The sequence below is a fragment of the Cygnus atratus genome, chromosome 3 (assembly GCF_013377495.2).
Source record: "Cygnus atratus isolate AKBS03 ecotype Queensland, Australia chromosome 3, CAtr_DNAZoo_HiC_assembly, whole genome shotgun sequence".
Classification (NCBI taxonomy): Eukaryota; Metazoa; Chordata; class Aves; order Anseriformes; family Anatidae; genus Cygnus; species Cygnus atratus.
The window spans coordinates 70,544,371-70,558,546 of NC_066364.1; the positions used below are offsets into that span (position 1 = coordinate 70,544,371).

General features: G+C 39.1%; 1 protein-coding gene across 3 annotated transcripts in view; it reads right to left on the reverse strand.

The window, feature by feature from the left end:
• The window catches only part of GRM1 (glutamate metabotropic receptor 1), a 185,178-nt gene that overhangs the window by 138,620 nt on the left and 32,382 nt on the right, over positions 1-14,176 (reverse strand). For all 3 annotated transcript variants that reach the window (XM_035538548.1, XM_035538550.1, XM_035538549.1), the window contains exon 2: positions 12,143-12,392. In XM_035538548.1, the coding sequence (XP_035394441.1) occupies positions 12,143-12,392 (250 nt within the window). The remainder of the gene's footprint in view (positions 1-12,142; positions 12,393-14,176) is intronic.

Here is a 14,176-nt window from a genome sequence, read left to right on the forward strand (position 1 = left end):
ACAACAGTTCATGTCTTATTTTTATGTTAAATTCAATTTATTCTAACAACATCTCCACTATTTCAGCTTTTCAACATGCTGCAGACTTAGGCATTAACAATGCATGAAGTTTATTTTAGAGGCTGCCAGGAACACAGCATTGGAGAATCTGGGCAGGTAAGAGGCAGATACATGAAGCCCTCCTTGCCTGGGGACACATGAAAGTGATTTGGGATTAACAAGAGAAGTAAATTTGAATCTGGTAAAATACTTGGCAATGAAACAGTGACTCTAAGATTGTAAAGCCTAGTTCTGCAGGGAACCGTGGTCTCAAAGTCATAGACTACATAGAGCTCTGAACTGTTTTTGAGTCAGTAGTAATATTTTCTCTAACAGAAGTATTCTGGAATAAGGAAAGCTCGAGTTTTTAAAAGATGAAGGAGTAGATTCTGTACTATAGTTCTCCTTGGCTCAAGCCAGGGAAAGGAGGAGGATGACATAAGGTAGTTCTCTGTCATTTTGAAGTATCTGTTTTTGGAGCTCTGTCAGAGAAACTGAAGCTTTACTCAGTGCACCCATACAGTTTGAAAGAACTGTACCACTTGAATACAGACATTCCTTTCCACTCTTCTAGCAAACATTCTTCCAGGGTCATCAGGACAGGTGGCACAGCTGCTCATGCTGATCCTGAACACCTCCTTCACTGAAGCACTGAGGCTGCTGCCTCCAAGCTGAGTCAAAAAGGGGCTTCAGTAAGTATGTAGAATTTATCCTAACACTGTAGCAAGTAGCTTTTCAAAACACAGAGAGGGAAAAACACCTCTTCTGATTGGTGTTCAATCTTTCTTGTGTATTCCTTCCCAAGTCATTTGTGGTTCAGTTTTATGTAGTGACCAGCGAACCCAGTCCTGGGCCAAGGTCCCCCCTGAGCATGGCGCTTTGCACAGACCTTGAAGACTGTCCCATTCCTAAAGTATTTGTAGTCTGTAGAACCTTAGAAACAGTGCATTTACTCACAAAGATATGCGAGGACAAACATGATGTTATGTCTAACAAACGATGAAAATAAATCCAAGTAGACTCCTGTTCTCTTTCCCATTAGGAAGACATGATTAAATTTAAAGCCAACAAATGTAAAGTACACTGAAGACATACTCTTATATTCAGACTAATGTGTGGAACTCACAGACGCCACTGAGTTTTTGTGGAAGTAAATAGCTTGGGATGCTCTCAACAAGAATCAGGTATTAACAAACAAGCATATCATCTCTAATGTCCATACTGAGGATGAAAATTATAAGGAACGTCAGTCATCTGGCTTGAGACAAATCAGCCAGTTAGCAAATACACTCGGGAGATGTTTTTTCACAAAGGAGAAAAAATGGAAGTGAAAGATTTCCTTTGAATCAGAAACACTGAATATTCACCTCTGATAAAAAGCACAGTCCTAGAAGACATGGACAATTTTCTCTCTCAACAGGTGAGCACTATGTATCAGAAAGTTATTCTCAATTCACACCCACCTTAGCAGCACTCCTGACCAGACAGTTGTTCATGATTCACAGCACCATGAAAACAGAATTCATCCCTTAATGCTGGAGAGCTCTAGCAACTACAGCAGTGTTCCTGTATTGAATCCTGATGGGCTAACAGCGCACTGCTTTCTCCAGTTTGGAGTCATGATTCTGCTTCCATTACTCAGAAGTGCAATTTATAGAGACTCAGCTTGTTTCATTTATCTAACACATCTCAGGTTTGATCAGCATTGACAATCCTTGCCTGAAACCAAAACCCTATCACTCGCCATCTCCTCATTACTTACAGAATATTGTAATTCATCCTCTCCCACTTCCACATTCTATTTGCCTTCTTACCTACATTGTGTGTTTTCTTTCTCACATCTTATCACCACCTCTTCTCCTTTCTAAGCCTTTTATCTTTCCTACTTTTTAATTCTGCCTGCCTCTCTCTATGATTGCAACTCTTACCACTGCTGGAGTAGCAGCTTGTGCAATTACTTAAGTTTATGCTTCCCATCTAAAAGGTTTTCCAAAAAAAACACGCTGGCAAACAGAAAAAAGAAATCAGTCATATTTCAACAGAGCTCCAGAGAGACTTTATTGTGCTCTGTCATGCTCTATTTCTATTCTCATGCTTACCAGAGAAATGGTGGCAAGCTTCTTGTGAAGGCTTTAAACTCTCCATTCCCTTTCTGGGTTCATTTAACATACATTGTAATCACACTGCTGAGACAAATTCATTTGAAATGCATGCAGATTAACGCATCTAATTTTGTACTCTAGGTGTTCTAGCCTTGGCATTGGCCTTAGCAGCGGTACTTTCAATAACATGCAGTATCTCATTTGTTTGCTTACATTATAATACCTCTGAGTAAGCCCTCACATTTACTCAGTTTGCTACTCTGAAAATGATCAACTGCCAGCCTGCAAAATCAGAACAACTGTCTAGTCTTTCCCTTTATATCATTGCCTATCCTCAAAAATTATTTTAAAATGTTATGATAATGTGTGAGACCAGTCACCCATATGGCATTTCAGGTCTGTAAAGGCAATAGTGCTTAAAATGGTAAAGGCTTCATGCTATATTTTTCTCATGGCAATAGTGATACAAGGTCCCATCAAGAACAATTGGAAAAGATAAAGGTGTCAGCCTTACATAGCTGCATAGTTACTTGTTGTTTGGTTGGTTTTCTTTTTTTTTTTTTTTGGGGGGGGGGGGGGGGGGAGGTCTTTTCTTTTTTGCAAAGAATATAAAGCAATAAAGAGGCAGCATAAAAGCGCATATTCAGATATTTATTAGGGGAAAAGCAGAGAAAAATTATAGATTTCCCATAAGAAATAGCAGTTTACAATGATTCAGCCTGCTGTGAGAAATCAGCTGAAACTGTAACCGGAGTCACATACAGGTTGTCAGTCCTGCATACGGTGTACTTAAATCTGACCTATTATGCAGGTTTCCTAATCCTCATGTTAACATGAAAGAGCTGATATTCAGCCTCTTCCTTGTGATGCCTTCATCAGAAATCAAAGAATTCACTTTTATTCTTTAAAGCAGAAAAATAACTCATTCCATTTCTACCAAACTAAACAACAGTAGTTTTGTTTGTTTGTTTGTTTTTTGTGTTTTTTTTTATTTTTTTCTCTAGCTAAATTGGACTTGTATTGAATCCCTGCAGTCTTTTAGGCAAAGAAGGACAGGGGAAAAACTTAAACTTACTCCCCACAGAACTAATAAATACAGCCAAATCACCAGCATGGAAAATAACTGCATGAGCCCTAGGTACCAAAGCTTACCCACAAATAGCTCATAGTGAATAATGCATATGGCTTAAAGCCAGTTAAAATAAGTGCCAGGTCAGTTATCAGGCAGCAGTGAATTTGCAAGGCTTTGAAACAAAATTCTTTTTTTTTTTTCCCCTTCCTCTCTGAGGTACAAATAACTGAAGTAAGATGCAGAGAATGACTGAAGTGAGGTGTGGGCAAGAGTTGGCCACTCAGGAGAACTGGAGTGTTTCAGTCCTACCTCAAAACAGACTGGTGGTGCTGAAGAGGCAATAGTAACATGAAAGAGCCAGCTTTCGCTCTGAAGTGAGTTCTTGACATCATTTTGGGTCCTAAAGCATTACCATATCACAGAAATGGAAGGAATTTCTCTTGGCTGAAAATTTTAGCAGAAAAACAAGAGACTAAGGATCTATCACTGTGAGCTAGTTGCCTTGATTCCAGTTTAATTTCAGCTTTAAAATCACTATGGTTTTGTCAGCCAGATTACAATATGTGAATGATCTGAAACTTCCAGTTTGTATGTTCATACCGATGAGTTATGGCTGGACTGAATTCACATGAATTCAGCTTCTCTGAGTGCTGAGGACATTTATAAAAACAATAAATAAATAAATAAATCAGGAAACATGTGGTCTTTCCCCACAACATTGTAACCTGCTCTTTATTCTGCCTTCTCTGTAAGAAATATTTCTACTTGAGCACTGACACAACTCTGAAAGTAAATTGCAGAAATTCCATAGGTCACTGCATTAGGATCTTGGCTTAACTGTTGCAAGTAGAAATAACTGCTTAGTTTCCTAAACATTTATAAGGAATTCCAGTCTTACAGAGGCATGCCTGAAAAACATCTGACCTCTAGCAAATTATGCAAAAATCCTTGATGTAACATCTTTCTGTATCATTCATTCACATAGAATTACAAAATATTCTTCCAGGTGAGCAGCAACAATCCAGCTACTGGTTTCTGCAGCTGCCTGGTAAAACATGCAGTAAGTAATAAACAACATAGAGCACAACGTATTAACTCAATGATTCTAATGTCCATACTAATTCATATACAAAATGCAGACACTGAGCTGTTGCACTTTTTTCAGTACTGGAAGACTTTGCAGAAAATGTAAAGGTAAATATATTTACTGCCAAGGATGTTCTTTCTTGGCATTTTGTTACTAGCATAGATAACTCTCTCTGCAGAATCCATCCCAAAACTATCTGGAACCACTGAACCAGGTCGTAGCTTTCTTTTGCTAAGGAAAAAACATGAAGTGGTACGGAATCATCTAAGTTTTTTACCAGAAATCTGGAAACGAGAATTTTTTCCCCACAAGTTTTACCATTGTCAATTTTAAGCTTTGCAATTTGTGCCACACTTCAAGGTACTTAATTGTCTGCTAAGTAAACCTTAGTCTTATACTTAATTCAATATCATTATCACCAAGCAATATCCATGTTTTCTTTACTTTAAGCTTTTGAACCACTACTAGTTTTCTCACTCAGACTATGGTCCCTCCCAAAAAACAGCATGTTGCATTCCAGTGGTTTGGATTACATGCATTTTGTTATGCTGGATTACTACCAGTTTTCTTAACACCACATTTCCACTCATGGCAAGTTGGCAGAAAGCACTAGCATCAGCGACACTGTTATATCTGCTATTTTCACCAGATTTACAAGGTCCAAACCTATCCTAGAGAAGCTAGGCTTGCACAAGGCATTTTTTTCCCCATTGCCATCATAATGTTAGCCATTATTTATTACTTTGTAATCACTTACATACTTAAAAAGAACCAATATTTTGGGGGGAAATGGATTTAAAAACATTGGCCCTGCAAAACATTTCCACTCCTTTGGGTAAGGCAAACCCTTCTCACTGATTTTTCATGAACTTGGGGCAGCCCATGAGGCAAATGAAGACACTGCATTAGAGTACAGTATATTTCTTTCAGCTAGTCTAACTTTAAAGAACAGTAACACACTCAGACTGTCATCTTTATGAAAAACTTCCCAATCTAGCAGCAGTATATTCTCAGACACTTTGTAGGTAGTGCATGAATCACTAGCACCAGAAACTCATCTGGGGGGAAGATCCAAGTAGTCTTTTTAGCTACATATAGAAGGTGATACTGATGATACTTCATGATGTTTATGATATTTGTGATGTTAGAACCAAAAGAAAGAAAGAGAACTGCCTGTCATTACATTGCTGGCAGTGCAGTCCATGTCATCTGTGGTGGGCTAGCCTTGGCTCGCAACTAAATGCCCACCCACAGCCACTTGTCAACTCCCCCTTCTCAACAACACTGGGGTAGAAAACAGAATAAAAAAGTTTCATGGGTCAAGATAAAGACAGTGAGATTGGTTAACTGTTACCACCACAGGCAAAACATTCAGAACTTGGAGCAAATTAAATCAATTTATTACGGATTAAAACTGTATTTGGACAATGAGAAAAAAAAATAAAAGTTAAAAGGGAACTTACCCCAGTGGTGGTCTACTTCCATCACTAATTTATATGATCCGTGAAGGGATACTTCGCCACCACACACAGCAAGAACTACCTCCAGAAGCCATGGATTGTTGCCTCTCTACCAATTTTTTTTGTCCATCCCCCCATTCCATAGCGAGGGATATCAGCTTACCTTTTAATTTCTGATTGTCATCCCCAGCATCCCAACACCAAAGCAGCCAAGCAGCAATCCATTCACCTGGCTAGCAAATGTAATCTTTCTGCTTATATCAAAGTTCACATAGGGCCACTCCTGGTTTTTGACTGTTAGGTGACTTCTGTCATTTCCTCCTCCCATTTTCTTGCCAAAGGACCAGCTTCCTAATCAGACCCTTCCTCCTTTTCCCTTACTAATGGATTGTATGGACCTGTCAGTCTCTGCTTCCAGTTTTTCTTTTTGACTCCTAGAGTGATTATTGTAGATAGGGTTTGTGTCCCTGTCTTAACCTGAGGCATCCTCTTATCCTGAGGCCCTTCTTCCCTTGCTCCTGTGATGGAGCTGGAAGGAGGCTCAATCACAAGCCAAGCCTCAAATCAGTGCTATGAATCGGTAGCTCCCAATGGGGTAGGCAAGTCATCTTTCTGTCAAATGGTTCCCCATTTCAATGGGATTACACGTCTCTTCAGCCATAAAATTGCAGGCTATCAAAGGTGATAACTGCCCTGCACACCTGCTCAAATCCTCCCATACACCTTGTCATCCAGGGATTGTCCTCCCAAGGGCACATTTCTCTGTTGCCTCACCAACAAGTTGTTCACTCTTATATCAGGTTGATGAAATCAGGTTCCACATACCCAATGAAAAGCCAACAAAAGTAAGACAATGGGACCAAACAGCTTCTGTACAGATGTACAAAAACCTCAGAAGCCCATGCAACAAAGCTAGCAACACCAATGCCAAAGGCAAGAAGGGAGGTGTAATCCCTCATTCTCTCCACAAGATAGCTCACCCAGCAAAAGAACATGATCCATGCCTGGGCCACATGCCAACACAAGTGCATGGCCATTGTTTTTATCAACATGTTCACAGGCACAACAAAATAGAGTGATAAGCAGCCCAGAGAACAGCAAAAGCCAAAAATGGCCACTAGCCTCTAGACTCTAATACACAGTAAAGCAAGCAAGCTCCATGACCAGCACAGAATCCTGCCAATTAACAACTACAATGGCTACAGCACACCATCGGATCAAAGCTGTCGTTATCTCAGACCACACATTAGGCACCAAAAATGACTGTGGTGAGTTGACCCTGGCCAACAGCCAAACACCCAGCCGATCTAAAACCCCTCTCCCACAGGACAGAGGGAAAATAGAAACTTGTGGATCAAAATAATGAGAGTTTAAGAAGGCAAGTAAAAGTTGAGTGTATAAGCAAAGTGAAAAGAGGAATTAATTCCTCTCCATGGACAGGCAGACGTCCAGTCACTTGCTGAAAAGTAGAGCATCAACACACACAAAAGTTGCTTCAGAAGCATCATAATCGCAAATGTCCCCCCTACATTCTCTTTTCACTGAGCTTGTACTGCTGAACACTACATCATATAGAATAGAATATTCCTTTGGTCAGTTTGGGTCAGCTGCATCCTCTCCCTGCGCCTTGCCCACCTCCATCCTGCTACCTGAGAGGGCTTGGGAGGAAGAGAGAAAACCTTGACGCTGTTCAAACACTGCTCAAGAGTCAAAACATTGGTGTTATAAACAGTGTGGTGTTCCCACACTGTTTTAGCCACAGATGAAAGCACAGCACCATACAGGCTGCTATGAAGTTAACGCCATCCCCACAAGACCCACCTACATCATTTCATTATATTCCCCAAAGCTGTCAAGGGGCTGACGAACAAGAGTGGTGACAGAATTGAGCCCTCAGGATGTTTGTGGGAAGGAGAACCTGCCCATCGTGCCCACTGGGAAGAAATAAGTGAAACCAGCTTAAGAAATCTCTTAAATCCTACCAGGGCATGCTGCCATGTCAACAGGACTTCGTTATCAATCACAGAAATTTAATAGTAGGCCAGTATTACCTAGGCTGTCTCTGATCTGGCCAGCACCAAAAGCAATTCATTCATAAGTTTTACACTGATGTTTTGCCTTGCAAAGTAAAATTGAATTGGGTCCAGCATATCAATTAGCGAGATCTGCTAAATTACATTTTCTTGAGGATGCATTCACTTCCCCAAGAAACCAGAAAATTGTTGGTTGTTTCTGAGTGTCTCCATATTTAATGAAATGCAGAGGCCAAACTTCAAAGACTTAGTTGTTAGAGTCTCCATTTCTGTGTCCTAACAGAAGATTTTTCTTGGTCACTGGTGTCATACGTGACCATAAAATTGTTTTCTCCCCTGCTGAACTTGAAAACCTCAGCAACATTTCAGAAAGTGTGAAGTTAAATGCCAGAAACACTGTTATTAATACTGACTTGTGAAGGGAGGGCAGTCAGGGAAAATGTCATCACACCATCCACCTTGAAAGCCTTGTCACCCTATGCTAAAAGAGCTTTATTAGGTAGAAAAAGACCTCACTTTTCCCTCTGAAAATGCACTACGTTCACAGCAGAGATGCCAACCATATCTTCACTGCCAAGTGTTTAAATTTTCATAAGACATCACCCTACCAGCACTTAAAATTCATGGTTCTACAACAGCCTATAGAGCAATACAAATGAATACCATAAAACATCAGAAAGCCTGGAGAAACAAAGCAATATATATTCCATTACTTGATGTTATATTGAAACTGCAGGTACACTAGCGTATCTCTTCCTTCCTAAAACTCCTCACACATTTACACAAACCATTTTGTGTAGGAGTTTAAGAAATTTTGAAATTACAAAAGAGCATTTTCATTTCCAACTATTTATCTAACATGTCAATTCTCCATTGATCTCAGAGTAACTGTTGAACTCTGGGATTTTGTTTGCATCTTTCATTTGCTTTGCATTACTCGCAGATGCTGGCAAGTCAGTTACATGCTTTGACTTGATGTATCATTTCAGGGTATGTACAGGAGATTCATCCGTCTTGAAAGATTCTCACAAAGCCTAATTTATGCTTATTAAGTAATATAAAACCTAGTGGTCTATGTAAACATAATTAGAAGCATGTTGTTGAGCATCTTTCTATATAGTCACTTCATATAAAAATTAATTTCTGTTAAAAGAGCTATCACCTGAATTTTCCTTAAGAGAGCAGCTTAATTTCTTAATAGAATTTTTGCCTTTGGTTACAGCAATACTATTGCAATCACTGTTTTTAAATAAAGCCATTTCATTTTTTTACTTCCTTTCCCGTATATTATCAGCCTGTTGTTTTCTCAGCTTTCTGTTCCTTAATTTTAAAGCTTAATATTTTTCTTACTGGATTCTTCACTACATTTGGACACTGTATTAGTTTCAGATTCATCTGCTATTCTCCCTCAGGTGGGATTATAACCCCTTCTTCTGTCATGTCTTACTCTTGCTTGCTTCCAGATTCAGAAATAGGTATTCCCTTTCTTCTCACTAATACAACAGACTCCCACTTCCAGTGGCAAAGTAGACTGAACTTCTAGTCAGATCTTCGATCTGAATTTAGGAACACTTGCTTAGATATGGCACAAATAGGCTCCTAACTCCGTGCCTGAGAATAGTCAGCCCATCCTGGAAAATTCCCCAGTATCTGACAACCCAGTCCCGGTTCAGTGTAACCCCCTATAATTCCCAGAGTATCATTCCCAATTTAAACTAAAGTCAAATTTAGTTCTCAGCTCTCTTTCTGATACCTTGAACTTAGTTGAGCTTGTCAATGCCTGTCTGCTTTCACCAATAGCAATACTGAAGATATAGCAGGAAGAGCACTATTTAGCCAGGTGTCCTTTTGTAAAGGCTTCCTCTTTACAGTGAGTCAGAGTAGATTATGGAGTTGATATAGTGTAGCTGATAATGAACCTGTGGGTAAATTAAAGGCTTTGTTTAGCTCGCTATTACAAAAAGTCTTGATTTTACATTCAGTCCCACTTCCCTCAATAAAAAGAATGCTCTTAAAAGGCTTTTGGTTTTTTGCTTAGCTGGGTACTTGAATGAGAATGACTAAACAGCATGTCAGAGCAATGTTAACACATGCCTCAGTTCCTGTTTGTATACAGATGACCAAATTCATAGCACTGCAGTTTCACTGCAACTTACTTGTGAATAAGTTTGCTAGATTTGCCATTTTTTTTATATTTCTTAATCAGAACAATTCAATGTCTTTTCTTTTAGTTCTGCGAGCACTTATAAAACATGTGCAAGCCCTAACATATTTTTTTTATTTCAACCATCTGTTGAGCACAATCCAGACTGTGCACAGCCAATCTGTTTTACAACCAGATCACCTAAAAAGGCAGATCTGACCCAGTCCTAAAAATGGTTCTCACATACTCTATTATCAGCATAAAATTAGACTATGTTGAAGCCTATCTGAAAAATGTATTGTGATTTCCAAAGAAATTCTATTAACATTTAATAGTTGAGAGGTTCTGATAAAGTTCAGAGCAATGCTGTTGGGCAGATCCTAAGACAAACAATTGAACCAGAGTATCATAATGTTTTGTTAAGGCTTTTAGTCAAATTCTGAAGCTAAAATGTTTTATATATTATCCATAAATAAGGGGATCAAGTAAATGACCTAATAAGAAACTGATGTTTGTACTACCATCATACTGAGTTTTGGTGCTTAAAGTAAGAGACTTACTTCCTTTGGCTCTTTGTATGGCCAGAGTCAGAGAAAGCACCAAACTCAGGTGAATGATAAGACAATACTACAAAGCAACAACACATGAATACAGTACACTGCCTAAAGCTGCCAGGGTATTTACAGAATGACCAGGGATGTGGTGATCCAGACTAATTTTATTACAGTCAGGTTCTTCAATTCACTGAAACATGTCAGTCCTGAAAGGTTCCACTCTTCATCGCATATTATTTGGTGCATATTGAATGATGCAGATGAAAAGCACATGCACAAATCTAAATCAGAATATCATTTTCTGTACTACTTTAATTTTAATGCTGAGGGCTTTCCAAATGCACTGCATCTTGTCTACACACTCTTCTAGAGACACAATCTCTGCTTTAAATAGATTGGAATCAAAAAATGTAACAAAAAAAGGAACAATGAAAGGACAACCATTGATTGCTTTCAGATGATTACTTAGGTAAGGTTAGCTATCTGATTCATGAGAATCGTTACTGTGATTTTTGAGGAGTGATGCAAGAAAAGAACAATATTATAGTACAGGGCTAAAGGACAACATTGCAGCCACAAGAGTGACAGAAAAACTTCAGGGAGAGAAAGGGACAAAAAAGTTTGATAGATCAAAATGACAACAGAATAATAAGAAAACAGAAGCTAAGTAGGTAAGACTGTCAAAAACCTTGAAGGAATGGTGTTTAAACAATAGATAAGAGAGAAACAAAGAGTGAATAGAAAGATTAAAAAAGACATTATCAATCTAACAGACAAGAGAGAATATGTCAGCCCTCATCATCAGAACAAGATTCACTGAAATGGAAAACCAGACATAAAGACATTGCAAAAAAAAAAAAAGGTGAAAGAGATTCCTCAAAATAAGAATTTTCACAAAAATGGCAATGTGGATAGATCACATATAGAAATAAAATGACCATATTCCAGTGGATATCTAATAAAGAACTGATAAATTCTAGAGGAAATAAGTCAGTCTTTGCCTGTCCAATACACACCAGCACTGTTCAGTAATGTAAGTGCAAATATATCAATCTTGCTGATGGCCAAATCAGTATGTATTTTAAAAAAATAAACAAATCCTTGTAATCTTGGTGCCCTAACTCCAACAGCAAAGCTCAGAATAAAGTATACCATGGCAAATGCCAGTTTGTAACCATAAGGCTGTGAAAAAAGTTCAAGTAATCAAAAATATTTGAAAATTTACGTTTTCAAATTACCAAAGGATAGTTAGTATCTCCTTCATAAAACCACATGAAATGCTATCCTGTATCACATTTCCAGCTCACATTCTGAAATCAGAATTCTTCATCCCATAGTTTGCTTCTTAAAATCTGCATATGAAACATTTCTCCAGAGTGCGTGGAAGCATAAAAACACTAATGTCACATGTCTGTAAAAAACAGATAATAATTAACATTTACTTCAGCAAAAGTTAACAACAGCAATTAAGTTGCCACTCATCTTCATATCCTTTTCCTAAGATCTGCTCTACCATCTTGCCACTTCTTTTCATTCATTAGAAAAGTAAATACTAAAATTATGAGTAGCCTGAATTGCACAGTTCTGAAACAAAGGACTGCCTGCAGGATGAGATGGAGAAGAGCTGTGGTGAAATCCACTCACAGCCTTACCTTCCAATTAGCAGAAATTCCCCAAGCACTCCCAGGCGTCTCATGGCAATGAGGATCCCCCGCACCGTCATTCCCTCACAGAAGCAAACCACCACTCTAGCCTTGGGTAACCTTTCTCGTAGCTTGCGGAGCAGGCGATCAAAGCTCTTTTCCCCAGCATTGCTGTAGATTTTGTCAGAATGAGCAATGCAGAGACCCTCCTGGGCAGCCAGCTCTTTGAAGGCCTCCATTCCACTTTCCCCATAATTGCCTGTTTTAAAAGAAAAAGAAAAAAAGGTATTATAACATGCATTTACTAAATTAAGGGTGATGAATCAACTAGAAAGAGCAAAGGAGGTCCTCCAAAGTGAACACGCTCAGAGTTCAGTGAAACAATGAGATACCTGTGGATCAGTAGGTCTTAAGTGACCTGGAGACTGCAGGTTTCTTTTCTTACATTGATTTACCAGTGGATATTAAAGGTAAATAAGGTGTGGAGAGGTAGAAAAGGGGACAAAGAGAGCTTAGACAGTAAATATAAAGTTGTATTAACGTTTCTCTGGCAATAATCACAGTTGTTCTATTCCAGAAAACCAGTCACAAGAAAGAGAAAAAACAATTTCATTCTAAGCTGTTCTGTACCACATGTAGTCCCCAATAATAAAAATGAATGAAAAATGGTTGCAAACATAAAACATTCTGATCTGGTAACATTTTAAAAGCCATGTGCACTAATCTGACTGACCAGTGTTCATGACAGTTAAAATTTAGGCCTGATGTTTCTCTCATAATAGGAAACCATCTGTAAGGACTTCCAAAATATCTCTTTCTAATACAGAAAGATTTTGACTTTGTGGTTCAGATAATATCAAAGTTGATTCTAAAATTCCTTTTATTTTTTCTATTCATGTATTTTTGAATCCCTAAACCAGCTTTGTAAAACTCAAACTGCCTTCAGCTACGGAGACAGGTGAAATCTCAAGTTTTCTTTGAATATTTTATGCCCGCCATGAGCACAGGATTTATGATGAACATCAATCAGACAAGAGGAGCAGATGGATTACAATAAATTGTCTATTAACAGTAACAAGAAATCATTCAAAAAGAGAAGCCCAATTTTTTCGCTATCCACATTTGTAACATTTGCTCAGTTTCTTGAGGGAGTAACATCAAATATGTTCAATACTTCTAGACACAGACCTTTCCAAACCTGTGGTAACTGAAGAGATGCAACTCTCCTCTTTGCAGAGACAGCTTCAAATACCAAATTGCAATGAGAAGGACTACTGAATCAGCCTAAATTCATTCACCAGACAAAAACATACAACACCCCAAAATGCACAGCTACAACACGGAAAATTCAGCAAGAGACAGATCAGACATCCTGTATAAATCCAACAAAAATAAGTACGTTTTTCCAGAAATGTGAATTATTTGCAGCAGATCCAACAAACTGTGCAGTTTCATATAGTCATAATTGTACTAGGATATAGCCAAACCTTCCATGTCTAGTTTCAAGTACAAAACTCAAGTTGCAAAGCCTTTTGCACCGAGCTGCCCTAGTTCCTCACAAATTTGCAGCACAGAGGCATGGCCTCTTTTCCAATCTGTGACTCAATGACAGATACAGCACGCAGGTCTGTCTGCTCTGCTGCCTGTGAGCCAGACGTACTCTAGAACGGGAGCAGCCTGCACGGCTGTAGGGAGAGGAGAGGAAGGGCTGTGCCTGGTGGGAACGCACCAGCAAGCAGCCCCACACTGCTCAGCCCTGTCCCATGCGCCTGTACCTGGGGAAGCACCATTGCCTCTCACAGGGGTTGTCACGCTGAGATGGGTGCTCAGAGGAGACACTGTCGAGGTATTTCCGTATATTTATAGGACATAACTCACAGTCACCAAGGGATTTACTGCAGGACCTGAGGCTGGGCAGTTTGAGCTACAATGCTTTTATGACCTGTCTCAGGCCCCAAGCTGCAGCAGGACAGCCTTGGTGCCAACTTGCATTAGCAAGTACCTCATACTTTGGAAAGAAATTGGAATATAATGCCCAGTTTC